At 41.5% G+C, this 15,373-nt stretch overlaps 1 protein-coding gene and 1 non-coding gene across 7 annotated transcripts in view; both read left to right on the forward strand.

Annotated features, from left to right (window-relative positions):
• The window catches only part of BICD1 (BICD cargo adaptor 1), a 200,194-nt gene that overhangs the window by 155,433 nt on the left and 29,388 nt on the right, over positions 1 to 15,373 (forward strand). For 2 of the 6 annotated variants that reach the window (XM_029205662.1, XM_029205663.1), the window contains exons 6-8: positions 3,971 to 4,122; positions 6,509 to 6,826; positions 7,785 to 7,978. In XM_029205662.1, the coding sequence (XP_029061495.1) occupies positions 3,971 to 4,122; positions 6,509 to 6,826; positions 7,785 to 7,978 (664 nt within the window). Of the gene's footprint in view, positions 1 to 692; positions 694 to 1,900; positions 1,924 to 3,970; positions 4,123 to 6,508; positions 6,827 to 7,784; positions 9,711 to 15,373 lie in introns of those variants that run through there. The other 4 variants (XM_029205665.1, XM_029205664.1, XM_029205666.1 and 1 more) reach the window with 3 other exon arrangements.
• LOC114886298 lies at positions 3,213 to 3,315 on the forward strand. The gene has a single exon (XR_003791304.1). It is a non-coding gene; the product is annotated as a U6 spliceosomal RNA (small nuclear RNA).

Here is a 15,373-nt window from a genome sequence, read left to right on the forward strand (position 1 = left end):
GATGAGAGTTCAGATTCCTGGTCATTAGAGGAATAAAACAAACTATGGCCAGAGCCAGATCAGAATGTAACAATTTCTTTGAAGTGCGTGAATGGATGAAACAGGAGAGTAGCTATGCCCCACTAAGTAGAGGTAGAGGTGAGGAAATTAAAGCAGGAACAGAGAAGATCCAGTTGCAGATGTAGAAAGGCAGTCCAGGCGGTACTTACCTGGAGCCCAGCAATCACTGAGTGTAGAAATAGGAGATGGGGGGGATGCAGAATAGTCTGGCATGGAAGCTTACACCAAGCTTACACATGCACAGACAGCAAGAAAGGCACCCTGGCAGGCAGCTAGAGCAAACAGAGGGGAGCTCTCTAGAGAGAGAGGTAGAGATAGAGATAAAATAGAATGTGCACTAACTCTGCCACTAACCACATATCTGAAATTTAGGTCCACTTGGGATGTTAATTCACCTCAGTCAGAGCTTAAGCAGTAGAGAATTTTTCCTAACCATAGATCTTGTCCTTCTGGCATAAGTAGGAATGCTACCACATGATCCTACCTAACTCCTAGATCTCCTTGATGTCTGAATTTGGTTTCCACCCTCAAGCTTTTTCTGGCTGACAGTGCTATGACATATAGGTGGGAAAATATTTTTAACCTCTGTTATTTTCTCTGGAAAGTGAGACTTGAAAGATACCTTTGAGAAGGGTGCTGAATAAAGGGTATTGATAAAAAAGAAGCAGCAAAACATCAAATACCTTCCTGCAAATGTGAGCAGTGCTAGTGTTGGAGGGTGAAAGTTAATTTCAGATTCAGACTTCCTTTCCCTTTTGCCTTTAACTGGGGGAAACCATACCGTTATCATGCCATCTACATTGCAGCTTTCTTCCATCTTTATCTTCAGTTCCCATAAACCTGTTGATAGAATTTGGAGGTCTATACCACAAGCAGTAATAATGTTTGCACTATTTAAACATGTTTTTTACAAATCTAAAGGCAAAATAGGACCTTATTTTTGTGCTATCACTTCAGGGAATTAGAAAAGATTAGGGTTAATGAAGAATTTGTGAGAGATCGGACTTCAGTTTGAGGTCAGAATGAGGAATTTGTTACTATATCCTTCCAAAGACCCAATGATTTAGTGGTCATGAATAACTAATACCGTATTAGATAAGGCTTAGAAGACCGTCATCAAGGACATAATATCCTGGGCATTCATGGTCAAGCCATTCAAATAACTTCTTTGACTTCTTCCTGAAGTTTGAATATTACTGACCTAGAAACCTAGATCTATAGAAGTGTCAAGATGCTTAATTGACATAGAAGTACAGATAAGCATGGTTGATCAGCCAAGAGAGACTAATTTGTCAATAAGCATTCATTGATTCCATATTTCATGGCAGGTAGTAAGTAGGGATGCAAAAATAAATGACTAGTAATCTAGTAGAATTTCAATACATGCCTGTAACTATTTACAAGATAGTACCTATCATCGAGCATTTTAGAGTGATATAAACAGTGCCATAGGAATTCAGAGCAGTTCAAAGCATTCCTGGCTGAATTTTTATTTTCATAGTAGTTTGTGGTGCCATTTGCATTACATTAGTGTCACAGCCCATATGGTCTTAGTAAATTAAATGTAAACACATTTCTAACCATGTCTTTAGTTTACATTTTAATGACGTTAGGGCTATTGCTGTGATGCTGTGTGCCATAAATAGCTCAGGCCTCTACAGATGACATCCACTGTATTTAGACATTCTGGAATAATTGTTATTAAGGCTAAGCTAAGAATTCTGTCATAGAGGAAAAAAAGAGAATCTTCCTGTTTTTATTAAAACAGGCATTCTGAAAAAAAAAAACAGGCATTCTGCATTCTCTATGACTTTTAATATACCTTAAGGTTTTTTGTAAGCACAGTGTCTTCTGATGAGATAAGTAAATGTTTACAAAGGACCATCTGTATACTAAACAGTGATGGATGCTAAAGATTCAAAGAAGGCCAGTACATGGTCCCTGCCTTCCAGAAAAAGACTCACAGACTTCTGGGGTTGTCAGAATAGAACAGATAATTACAGTTTGATGTTGTACATGCTGTAATCCAATTTACGGGAACATTGCAAAGGAAGTAACTAATGTATCCTAGATCTAGACCTCTGTGGCTGGAAACAAGATTTTTTATTTAGAAAATCAACTTTGGGAGAATGTGGTGAATGCAGACGTCAGCAAATCTGCTAATGGGTTAGAGATACTTACACTTTCTTAATTCTGAAAAAGCTTTGTGCAGTTTTGTGGACACAAATCTACAGACATTGCTGAGTCCTTTGGGGCATTTTTCACAATAAATGAGTTTGTACGTCTGTTTCAGATCTTGCTCTCTGTCACTTCCCTCTCTTTTCCCCTTAGATAACTGACCATGTATGTAGCTCCACGTGTTTACAAACTTGTTACATCTACATTTTCACAACTTAAACTTAACTGTCTGTTCTAAATGATCATGTGTCTAAATTTTTAAAAAATCAAACAACTGCCATTTTTCCCCAGGTCGATTTCTGCATTCTGGATAACTTTCTGAATCTATAACATTTCTAAAGTTTCTACTGAGTTGTAGCACTACAGAACATACTAAACTATTTTATGAGTAACCTCTCATTTTAATCTGAATTTAAATATAATCAAAACTATTAAGTTACATTAAAAATAAAAATTAAAAAAACTATTAAGTTATGACTTTGGAATAAAAACATTAACTACCTTATCCAATAGTGTTTTAATTAAAAAAGAATCCATTTATCTCTATAAATGGATTGGCACTTTGTAGAAGAAAGTTGAAGCTGTCCACTTGAAGCACAAAAAGAAATGTTAAAAAACCACAGTAGTCTTCCTGGGAAATCCCATTGCTAATCGATTTTTTTCATTAGTAATGGGCTTTTTTCATTAGTATTGAATATTTTTACACACTCTGAAAACTGTAGTTAACAGTTTGTAAAAATGGTGTGTTTCCAGTTTGGCTTCAATATGAATACCATGGGGGTTATGCATCAACTAGGCGTCCCTAAATATACATTGATTTCATGCATTGATTTAGCCAACATTTTTTATTTGTTTCTATTTCCTACTGTGTGTTGGGCTAGTTCTCAATTTGAAACACTCTTAATTCCAAGAACTTAAACATGCCCAAATCCCAAATTCAAACAAATACTTTAATTCATTCAATATTTTGGCGCCTGCTTTGGCAGCATATACACTAAAATTGGAACGATACAGAGAAGATTAGCACGGCCCCTGCACAAGGATGACACGCAAATTTGTGAAACATTCTATATTTTAAATATATGTATATGTATTTTTTGGAATCTGATTTTATGGAGATTGTGAAGAAGAATTTGACTATAATTTATTGTTTTGAAGAAGTTGTATACAAAGACTTAGGAAATACTTGATTCTTTGTTAATTCTTTTCCTTAAATATATAATATGGATTTATAGTTTGTTATACTCATGTTATAAATTGCAATGACCTGTGTCTTTTATTCTATATGTTTCAAACCCACCAAGCACAGGTGACAAAAGAATATTTGAGTTCTATTGTATTTCGACTGGAAGCTGTGCTTCTTCACTAACTTCTCCTTGATAAAACCCTTCTTGTATAAAGTTTCGTTTTGGCTCCCTTCATATCTGAAAATCCCACACTCTCAACAATCTGCATTAAATATTTACTGAACTACTATCATTCCCTTAGCTCTTGATAGTGACTCTGGTTCACAGCTGGCTTCTAGGGCAATTTATCCACATTATAGATTCACATTTATGTTTTGACATAAAACAAATTGCCCTATGTCCGAAGTACATATATATGTTTATATAAAATTCAACCTAGACAATTTCACTTTTTATTTATGAAAGAAATAGACCCAGCATGAAGAATGTGTATGATAGATTTTCCTGATATGAAAATTGTAAGCATTGTGATTTTTCTGCTTTAGACAGCTGAGGTGGCATTAGCTAATCTCAAGAACAAATATGAAAACGAAAAAGCAATGGTGACTGAAACTATGACGAAACTTAGAAATGAACTGAAGGCTTTGAAAGAAGATGCAGCAACTTTCTCATCCCTGAGAGCAATGTTTGCAACAAGGTAATAGTTTTTCTTGCAAGATTAGGTGTGGTACATGGGGAAAAGACTTCAAAATGCACATGTTCATCTTCGTGCATCGTGAGTGTTACTTAGTCTGCCATCTAAAAGGGCAAGGTGTAAAGAAAATACATGAGATTCCACTCTGACAAATCTAAGATAAAATCTTTTGTGCTGTTTTCCAGAGCCCTCTACTGGACACACTGGATCAAGCAATTCTTCTACATACAAGTGTTTTTATTTATTAATTTTTAAAAATTTTTATTTATTTTTTATTTTTTGGCCGTGCCACACGGCTTGCAGATCTTAGTTCCCCAACCAGGGATAGAACCCAGGCCCCCAGCAGTGGAAGCAGAGTCCTAACCACTGGGCTCCCAGGAAATTCCCCATACAAGTGTTTTTAAATTAATATAATAGATATTTTTTCTACAGCCTTATGTGCCGAAAAGAATTAGACCAAAAAAAAAAGAAAAAAGAAAAAAAAACACCTCCAATAAGGGGGAAAAAACTCACTTCCTAAAATAGCTAAATATTACATTATCATCACTGACATTTATTTCTGTATACATAAAAGTGTTTATCATTAGCAAGTATTTGTGTGAAAAAGATACTTTGTAATGAAGATTAATATCATCATATCAGCTAATTACTTGAATATAGTGTGAATTAAATTATAATTTCTAAAATGTAATTATATATATCACCAAATTTTTCACACTGCCCAACTAATTATTTAGACAAATATTACTTACTACCTCCCCCCACCAGTTTTGTTATGAAGCACCACTATATTTTATTTTTTAGACAGATTCAGTAAATTACTTACATGTAGCTGATATAATGTAAAAAAAAAAAATCCTGGGCCCTGGAATCTGTCCAGCTTACTTTTAGTGTCAGAAGAGAAAAGGCTCAAACTCAAACTTTGTTATTGACTCTTGGAAATAGCAGTGAGGTGGCCGAGTGCCTAAGAGACCACAAGGTTACAGGAGAACTGAAGGGAACTGACTTCTGGGTCTGAGCACAGTAGAGTTTGGGGAGTAGAATGTCCACACCTCTGGCCACTATGGCGGTGGAGGGTGGCAGGATGGAGCATGGGTTTGGTGCACAATGCCCCCCTCTTTGTAAAGGAAATCAAAACATTTTTAAAGGGACATTTAAAGTCTCCATCCGCTTTATATAAGAATTATTATCCTCAAATAATGCATTTTCACAGAAATTTGTTTTTTCAGGTATATTAACTGCCTTACTCCATAGTATTCTTAAAAATATTTTTATCTAACCAATTAAAATAAATCCAGGGTCCTGAAATCCACATTTTATTTTACTAAGCCCTGATTTTTCTTATGATATTCCTACTATGCTTCTTGACATTCAGTGTTAAAGAAAATGGAACCCGGGAGATTGGGATTGACATATATACACTAATATGTATAAAATAGATAACTAATAAGAACCTGCTGTATAAAACATTAAATTAAATTATATTTAAAAAAAAAAGAAAATGGGACCCACCTGGATCTCAAGTTCTTTCACTACAAAGTCTGTTCTTTCTTTAAAATACCAAAAGTCTTGTGTTAATTTCAAAGTTTGTACAATACATTTTGGGTAACTCCAGAAAGTCATTAACTATCTTCTGATTCATGGAGAGCTCTTACTATCTTAGTAGGTAAATAAATGCAGAAAAAACTCTGAATAATTTTGTGAATAATTCTTCCTTCCAAATGTACATATGCTTAGGTGTTACTTTTGGTAGAAAAAAGACCACCGAGCTTATCCTCCTGCTGCAGCACAAGTATCAAACCTGAATAAAGATGTTCCTGACAGCTGGCTATATCTGTTTTGAACCCTATGCAAATCTTGGTTTGCACCTATTGCTTTATCATCTGTTTGGGAAATCATTGAAGATACTCAGGTTTCTAATTCAGGCAAATCTGCCATATTGAAAGCAATAGCAACTACAATCTGTACTCAATTAAAATAAAACCTATAAATATAGATAAAGAAGTACATATTTTCTTTACAAATATTATTATTCTTTTGCATGCTACAGGCATAGACTATAAAGCCATTGTAACACATCTACAATGCTGTGAACATTACCTGAGACTTTACTGTTGGTTCTTCTGCAACCACAATAACTCTGTCTCTGGGGTTTAAGATGCTACCTATTAACAATGTCCCCATATATACTTCATTGTATAGATTAACTATCAGTTATTGAACCTGCTCTGTTTCCAGTTTTCTACTATAATAGATTACTTCCATTGTGATCTAGGAAGACCAGTGCTCCAAATATCTAAATTCCAGTAAAATTCATTACTTTCAACTTAAGTTCCAAACTTAATTTCACCAAGATTTTCTCCTGACCACTTTTCTGTTGTGGTTCCAGATGTGATGAATATGTCACACAGTTGGATGAGATGCAGAGACAGTTAGCAGCTGCAGAGGATGAGAAGAAGACTCTAAACACTTTGTTACGAATGGCTATCCAGCAAAAACTCGCCCTGACCCAGCGGCTGGAGGACTTAGAGTTTGACCATGAGCAGTCCCGTCGCAGCAAAGGCAAACTTGGAAAGAGCAAGATCGGCAGCCCTAAAGTAAGTGGGGAGGCATCAGTCACCGTGCCCACCATAGACACTTACCTCCTGCATAGTCAGGGCCCACAGACACCCAACATTCGGGTCAGCAGTGGCACTCAGAGGAAAAGGTATGCATGCAGCGATCTTCATAGTATGGTGCAGTGGCCAGATTTTAGTTAACTGCAAAAGTTAATGTGCTCTTATTGTGGAGGATGGAGGAAGGAAAGGAAGGGAAAAACTGGGAGTGGGTGTATAAATGGGCCTCGCCAATGTTGGTTTTTCTAAATTAAAACCTTTGGATACTTGTGTTTATTTATTCCTTTCTGTCCCCCACACCCCATCTCTTGGTTAACCATAATATACTTTTCAAGTGTCTGTTAACATTTTTGCTGTTCCTTGTATGCATAAATATGCCTCTCCCTTACCTCCAACCTAAAAATTGGTAGACAAAAAGGTCAATATTAAGAATGAAGCTATGTTTTACATGGGTGATAGTTTTAATGGCAATGGTGCTATTTACCAGCTTCTCTCTAAGGAGGCAAGGATATGAATGTGTTCTCTTAGGGGAACTTTTGTCCATATTCCGAAAACTGGTGACTGACTGAAAGGAGATGTCTCTATTTAGGTCAAATAGAATGGAATATGTATAGTCTTTTTCTTAAAAGCAGGTTTTTGTGCTTTTTCATTTGTTATGTGAATATTGTTCAAAAGTCACTTGTATGGTTTTTAATGGCTTGATTTTATGACCTTTTTCCAGAGTCCTGGATGTTGAATTACTTACCCTGTATATTCAGTTAATAGTAAAGTTTTTATTTTAGGAGTTTTCAGTTAAGAAACAATATAAATATTTTCTATTTGTGGTTCAAACTGACTGACTATAATAAATCTCTTTTCCAGTATCCAGTACAGTTTCCAAATAGGGTTGTATCCTGGTATGGAAACTAAACATTTAGTGAAAATCTTGATTTACTTGTTAAAAAATTTAAAATGCCAATATAAATAATGTTGTCACTGGTGAGGCTTTGAAAGGTAATTAAAGTAAAACTTTTTTGTTTCCTATATGTATTTTCTTGGATCTCCTGCAAGACAATTTTCACCTTCCCTTTGTGATCAGAGCCGTCCCAGGACTTCAGGGGCTTCCTACCTACAGAATTTATTAAGAGTTCCCCCTGATCCCACCTCCACAGAATCATTTCTTCTGAAGGGCCCCCCTTCCATGAGTGAATTCATCCAAGGGCACCGGCTCAGCAAGGAAAAAAGGTTAACCGTGGCTCCACCAGGTAAACATTTTTTCCTTGGGTGCATGTGATGCAAATGATGAGTTGAATAGACAACTCTCCCCTTCCTTCCAACCACTCACTCCCACCCATCCGCAGAGTCTAACTTTAATGACGGTAAATTCCTACGGTTAAAGTAAAAATGCCTTTATACCTCTCTTTCGGTTTCCTTCTTTACTCAGCCAGACAATCATTTCTTAGGAGTCTCCAGCGACCTCCTTTTAACAGTCAAGGATGGAAAATGAGAGTTGGAAGGAATGGGATAGCTGAAGGGAAACTAGCAACAGGCACAACACAGGACACACACAGTCAGGTCCTATTTGCAGTTTGGTAGCTCATAGCAGTTCCTTCTTGGTCAAATTTTGTCCTTTTCTTCTGATCATTTTTAATGTAATTTCAGTAAAGGGAGCCATCTTTATAAAAAGCCTTTTGGGCTGATCTCCTTTTGTAGTGATTTAGAATGTCTCCTCAGTTATAGAGAATGTAAAAGTAAAATCCTCTAAGGTTTTGCTCCTCAGGAACATTTAAGGTCTTAGCATAATGTTCTTATAGTTTGTAAGCCCTTATTGATTTGTGCTTACCAGCATGCTCACAACTTACTTTAGCTTCACTGTTTAGCATTTTTCTTTTTATAATATTTTTTATTTTTTCTACGAAAGGCCTCAATTGAAAATGTGACTTCTGGCAGATAAAGATCATCCTTTTGGGAAATCCCTGCCTGCATGCTAACTATAGGTCAGAGGTGGTACACAGGAATTCTGTGAAACAAAATAAGCCCAAAGGCAGCTGTTATTAGGCTACTGTAGGGAATGACAAATTAAAACTAATTCTAGTTAGTTGTCAACAGTTAGAAACTCAGGAGATTTCACCTGAACAGCTGTATTTCTGGGCTCTCTTGAAGGATTCTGAATATCTGGCAGCCCTAAGTCTGCATTCATGCATGTCAGCAACCTGTTGGATCTATGTAGTGCCTGCTGCTTTTTTAAACAGGGCAAACTGCAGTTTACCACAGGGCCTCTCGCTCCCAATTACTTATATCCAGCCTGCTGCACTTGTTTCTGTTATCTTCCGGCCCCTACTGTAACCTTTGAGTTTGCCACAGAATTTTTCTTTTTTTTAAAAATTTACTTCAATTTTACCTTAATTCCTTTTTGGAAACCTCAGCCTTTGGATCTCTAATACTGTACTTTCCTTATCTGATTCATAAGTCAGCCTACTGATTGGGTTTAAAAGATATGGTGTGGAAATTTATAGCAGAAGTTAAACATTCTAAGAATGTTTGAGGACATAGGTAGTGATAAGGAGTTAGAAGAGCCTTAACAGCCAAAATGTACACCTAAAACAAAAGGCAACAACTCTCCTGGATGTTCCTCCTTTCATAACTCTTATCCTCTTCTTTTAGACCCCTTTGGAAGTATCTGTGAGTCACCAAAGTGGTCCTGATTCATCAGGACACCTAACTTAAATAAAACCCACAGGTCTTTTTGTGTTCCAACTGGACTTAGTAGCACTATCTTCTAGAACTTAGAAAATAAATTCTGTGATTCATAAGTAACCCTATTGTATTTTAATTTTAAAAGTGACATATCAATAAGATTAAAATTAATAATAAATATTAACTATTTTCATTTTATGTATGACTATTTGATGCTTGTTTACATTAATATCTATTTTACATCATTGTCATTACATTGTGGAAACTACTAACAGATATCATAAACTTTTCTATGTTACTGCCTAGTCTTATTTTTATTTTTAAAGGTTGTAGCGTAGATTCTATTTCAGATATTGTTATTGCATTAATCACTACTTCCTCTCTTGTTAGCCTCTGAGATGGTTTTCCATTATTTGTTATAAGATTCTATTAGGAATAGCATGCATTCAACTTCTCATCTACTTCATTTTCTTCTCAAGAGTGAGATCACTGAGTTAAAGTATGAACATCTTTATGTTTTTTGCTCCATTTTGATGTGCTGTCAAAAAGGGCATATCATGTACTAAAAGTCCAACATTTTCACACATTGACTCTTTCTACAACTTTATAGACACTGTACACATCTTGCAACTCTAAGGCTAGTCAGCATACATGAATGAGAATACTATTATGTGGTCTTAAATTCTTTAGTGTTGAATAATGAGAAAATGCCATAGGCCTTAGGAATGATTGCTGTATACAAGATTAGAGAGAGAAATAATGTGGAATTCAGAATCGTCATTAGGCCAGAAAATCATTTTAATGACAACTTAGCATATTAATAAACCTTATATTTTTAACCATTTATTTGAAGCTAAAATAATAAAAGCAGGAAGGAAGTAAAGCTGTTATTATAGCCTGAAGAATTTTTAACCGGATATCATGGAACCAATCAGATTAATCGTTAATAAATTCTTAAATCAACCCAGCAACATTTTCTAAAAGGTTCTGGTTAAATGAATTACTATAGAAACTGACTAGCCAGCTACACCAAATTGTAGCTTCTAAAAATATTTGCACTATTGACAATATATATTATTTTTCCTAGGCTGAACTATATTGTATAAAACATATTAAACATTATTTGATGCTTTTACTATATAAAATGTTTTCATTAAGCTGAGGAAGGGAAAATATGCCATATATATTCAGTCCTATGTCCTATGCAAGAAATATCTTAAACCCATGGGAAATAATAGGTTTTATGAGTTTAATATGTTATTATTATAAATTTACTTGCTGGTAACAATATATATTCATCACTTTTTTTTTTTTCCATACGCGGGCCTCTCACTGTTGTGGCCTCTCCCGTTGCGGACGCGCAGGCTCAGCGGCCATGGCTCACAGGTCCAGCTGCTCAGCGACATGTGGGATCTTACCGGACCGGGGCATGAACCCGTGTCCCCTGCATCGGCAGGCGGACTCTCAACCACTGCGCCACCAGGGAAGCCCCAAAAATATTTTAATATATCTTTTTAGGTGATTTTAATTATTCTAATCAGCAGTGTAAGGAACGGCACCACAAACGGAGGAGAGCTTAAACAAGCTTTATTTGGGAACGCTCCCGGGCGAGGTTCACTGGTCCGAGAGAAAGGGGCCAGAGAAGTTGCGCCCGGGTGCGGGCGCGAACAAAATTTATAGAGGTGGACGCAGGGGAGGCGCTTGCTGTGTGAAGCAGCCCCCTTTTTTGGTAATCTTTCGTGTGTTGTGGCAATGTCAGGTGTTGGTTGCATCAGCCTCAGAGCCGTTGGTTCTGCCCCTCGGGGAGCGGGAAGACTGGGGCCGAGTGGAAAGTCCCGGGTCTGTTTCCTGAGCAGGTGGAAAGTCCCAGGCTGATGCCACTCGTGGGTTCGGCTGCATCAGCCACCCTGGCGGGGGTTCTGTCTGACTCCCTGGGCCCTTCCCCGGACCTGCTGGCCTTACATCCCGACTTCTTTGGTGTAATGGGGCGACGTTTGGTCTCTGGCTACTTCCTGCTGTACGGGGGCGCCGGAAGGGAGTCGGGCGGCCAGCGGTCCGGAGGTTGGGGAGGGCGGCAGTGGGGGGTTCTGTGGGTAGTAAGGCATATGGATGGAGGAGCATCTGATTCACCGCCACCCGAGAGACTTCTTGTATACGGCTGTGGAGAACCCTGAGGAAACGGGGCAAGCATGAATAGGATGCAGATAAGGATGAAGGGGCCTAGGATTGGTGTCAGCCAGGTATAGAGGGTGGACCGCCACCAATCGGGGATGGGGGAGGTGGATTGTCGCTGCCTGCGTTGGAGTTCTTCTTTTAAGCGTCGGAGAGCATCTACATTGTCTTCAGCGACCCCTGTCTCGTTGATGTAGTAGCAGCACTCTTCCTGTAGGAAGAGGCAGGTACCTCCTTTGTCGGCTGTCAGAAGGTCCAGGGCGTGTCGATTTTGGAGGGCAACTCGAGGTACTGAGGTGAGCTGGTGCTGGAGGGAGGTGATGGAGGCGGCAGAAGCCTCGATGGCTAGCTGGAGTTTCTGTTCTAGGTCACGGGATGTTGAGACACTGTGTGTTAGGGCTCCTCCCCCGATGCCCGCAGCAACGAGGCGAGGGAAAAGCCTGCAACCATAGGGAGAAAAGAAAGATGGCCCTTTTTTGTCGGCCAAAAAGTTGTGTGGTAAGTGAGAGAAACTCGGCTTGGCCATATAATGTGAGTTGTGGAACAAGGGTGACAGGGATACATGGGAAGGGGGAGGAAGAGTTGACCTCTTTTGTAAGGGAGCCATTACACCAAAAGAACAAGCCTGGTGGGGTCCCCATTGGCATAGTTACAGGGAGGGATGAATTGCAAGGGAGTGCATCATTAGTTAAGTTTGGGCGGCTGCCATAGCAAATTGTGAGGTTCTTTTTTTCTAAATCAAGAAATATGGGGACTCTTAAAGGGGGAAAAGGTAAGTTCTGGGAGGAATTGAGGAGGGTAGAGGTGAAGGGCTGGTCGAGTGGGACAGCAGTCAATGGTGGTCGGCCAAGTGAGGCACATAGAAAGCAGTCAGAGATGTTGCCTATCCCGGTGTGATTAAGCATTTGCACCCCCTGGCGGATGAGGACCAACCAAGAAAAAGGGTCCGTCTTGTGGTCAGGGAGTTCTAGGGCGTCTTGTGGTAGCTGGCGTTCTAGGGCCTGTTCCGTCTCCTGGACCATGGTGGCCTGCTCGCTCAAGTGCTGGATAATTTCAGGGATCACTCTGACGTATGAGCGGAAGACCCTGATAGAGCCCATGGGGTAGGCATCAGTTGCCCACCGGTAGATTTTTCGTTGCACCCCTTTTACCCATCTTGTGTCCCAGGGATCTTTGATGTTGATGAATAATTGACCCTTGCCATTTGTGGTGAGCAGGTGGGATTGTCGGAGCGAGCTCCTGGTATCTAGTTTTGCCACATGGATGTTACATGAGTGATAGGGGCACCCCCCATAGGTCTCATCCCACCATTGACAGTAGTCTCGGGTGTGATCATAAGTGAAGCAGACAGAGGGGGTGGACCATCCCAGGGGAACACCTTCTGTGTTAGAGATGGGGATCTGGACTGTTACCAGGGCCTGGCACCCATCTGGTTGGCAGTTTCCCGTGCCCAGGACTCGTGCGTGGGTCCGACCTTTAGCTTGCCATGTCCCGTGGACATGGAAGCGCCATAGGGACATCTGGTGAGTCCTGGGTGGCAAGGAGGAGCAGCAGGAGGTGAGACAGGGTGACGGACAAGCTGTAGTCTCGTGGGACCCAGCGGCAGGGCTGTCCAAGTCTCTGGAGTTGGGGCCATTTTAAGGCAGGAGACATGGTACCAGGAGGGGTGTCCCAAGAGTTTAGCTGCCGTGGGAGTGGTGAGGATCACCATATGGGGGCCTGTCCACCGTGGCTTGAGAGATTGGGGGTGTAATTCTTTGAGGAGTACGCTATCGCCGGGTTGTAGAGGGAGAGAGGAAGTTTCAGAGACCGTCGGCAGGTTGCGGTCAGTGTGCTCACGTAGAAGGTGGCGAAGCAGAGACAGGTAGGGGAGGTAGGAAGCTAGGGGTGGGTTTTGGAGTTATGGAGGAGAAAAGGGCGGCCGTAGAGCAGTTCAAATGGACTGAGACCAGTAGGGGTCCGAGGTGAGGCTCGGATTCGGGTGAGGGCAAGGGGGAGCAGGTCGGGCCACGAGATACGGACCTCAAGGGACAGCTTGGTGAGGTGGTCTTTCAAGATTCCGTTGGCACACTCAATCTTACCGGATGACTGGGGGTGGTAAGGAATGTGGAGTCTCCAGGTGATCTGAAGAGCCTCGGATACCTGTTGAACCACCTGAGAGAAGACGGGTCTGTTGTCTGACTGGATGGAGATCGGCAGGCCAAATCGGGGGATGATATGTTGGAGAAGGATGGTGGCGACCGTATCCGCTGTTTCTCGGGCCGCTGGGAAGGCCTCTATCCAACCTGAAAAGGTGTCGAGAGTGAGCAAATATTGGAAGCGTTTACAGCGGGGCATGTGGGTGAAGTCAATCTGCCAGTCCTCGCCAGGTTGGTGTCCGCGCATCTGGTGAGTAGGGATTTGGGGTCGTAGGCCTCCTTGTGGAGAGACGGACGCGCAAGTCTGGCAAGCCGCGTGAGTTTGTGAGATGGCATCTCTGAGTCTAGGCATGTAAAAGAGGGGATCTAGGAAACGGAACATCACCTTTGGGCCAATGTGTAGGGACTTGTGTATGTCTGATAGGAGGCTGGCCACTTGGGCTGAAGGGAGGGCAACTTTGTTGTCCATAAAAATCCATCCTTTTTCGGTCCTGTGGCCCCCTTTGGATAGTAGGGCTGTCTCTTCGTGGGGGTCGTATGCGGGTCGGATTGAGGTGGTGAGGAACAAGATCGGAGCTGGAGGGGCCTCTTTGCTGAGCTTGCGGACGACGGAGCCAGCCTTGGAGTTACCTTGGGCTATTGGGTTAGAGGGAGGCCGGTGGCCCCTGCAGTGGATGATTGCCACCTCCTCAGGCAGCTGGAGGGCCTCCACAAGTTTTGCGATGAGGGAGGCGTTGACCACCAGGGAACCCTTGGTGGTCAAAAATCCGCATTCCCTCCAAAGAGCTGAATGGCTGTGTGCAGTCAGGAAGGCGTATGTAGAATCTGTATAGATATTGACCCTTTGGCCCTTAGAGAGGTCGAGGGCCCGCATGAGTGCTATCAGTTCAGCCCTTTGAGAGGTTGTCCCTTCTGGGAGGCGGTTGGCCTCGATAATGGTTGAGATGGTTACTACCGCGTAGGCTGCCCGGCGGTGTCCGTCGGGGCCGAGTATTGAGCTGCCATCTACGAAGAGGGTGCGGTCCGGGTTTAACAGTGGAGTATCAAAGAGTCCCTCCCTCGGCGGGCTGAGGGCCTCTACGACTTGGGGGCAGGAGTGGGAAGGGGAGGTCCCGGTATCAGAGATAGGCAAGAGGGAGGCCGGGTTTAGGTGGGGGTGGGGGTGGGGAGAGGTTGAGGGAGATAGCTGCCATCCCTGAATGGTTGGGTCAAGTTGTTTAGAGAGGTAGGCCACAGGGCGATAGGAAGGCCCTACGAGTTGGGCAAGGAGTCCAGTAGCTATTCCGATCCATTCATCTACAAAGAGGTGGATAGGACGGTCTGGGTTAGGCAGAGAAAGGGGAGGGGAGGATATCAGGGTGTCTCTGAGGGTGAGAAAGGCCCATCGAACAGTGGAGGGAGAGGTAAGGGGTCCTTGGGGGGTTTCTTTAGCAGCTAAATATAGGGGCTTAGCAAGAAGAGCAAAGTTAGGGATCTAGTGTCGGGAAAATCCTGTTAGGTCCAGAAAGGAGAGAATCTGGTCAGCTGTCTCTGGAGGTTGGAGGTCGCAGATGGCCTGGGTGCGGTCGGCTGTCAGGCTCTTTGTTGTAGGGGTAAGGTGAATCCCCAGGTAGGTTACTGAGGGTGTAGACAGTTGGGCCTTGGTTGGAGAGA

The sequence above is a fragment of the Monodon monoceros genome, unplaced genomic scaffold, assembly GCF_005190385.1.
Source record: "Monodon monoceros isolate NGI ecotype Baffin Bay Population unplaced genomic scaffold, NGI_Narwhal_1 Super_Scaffold_6, whole genome shotgun sequence".
Lineage (NCBI taxonomy): Eukaryota > Metazoa > Chordata > Mammalia > Artiodactyla > Monodontidae > Monodon > Monodon monoceros.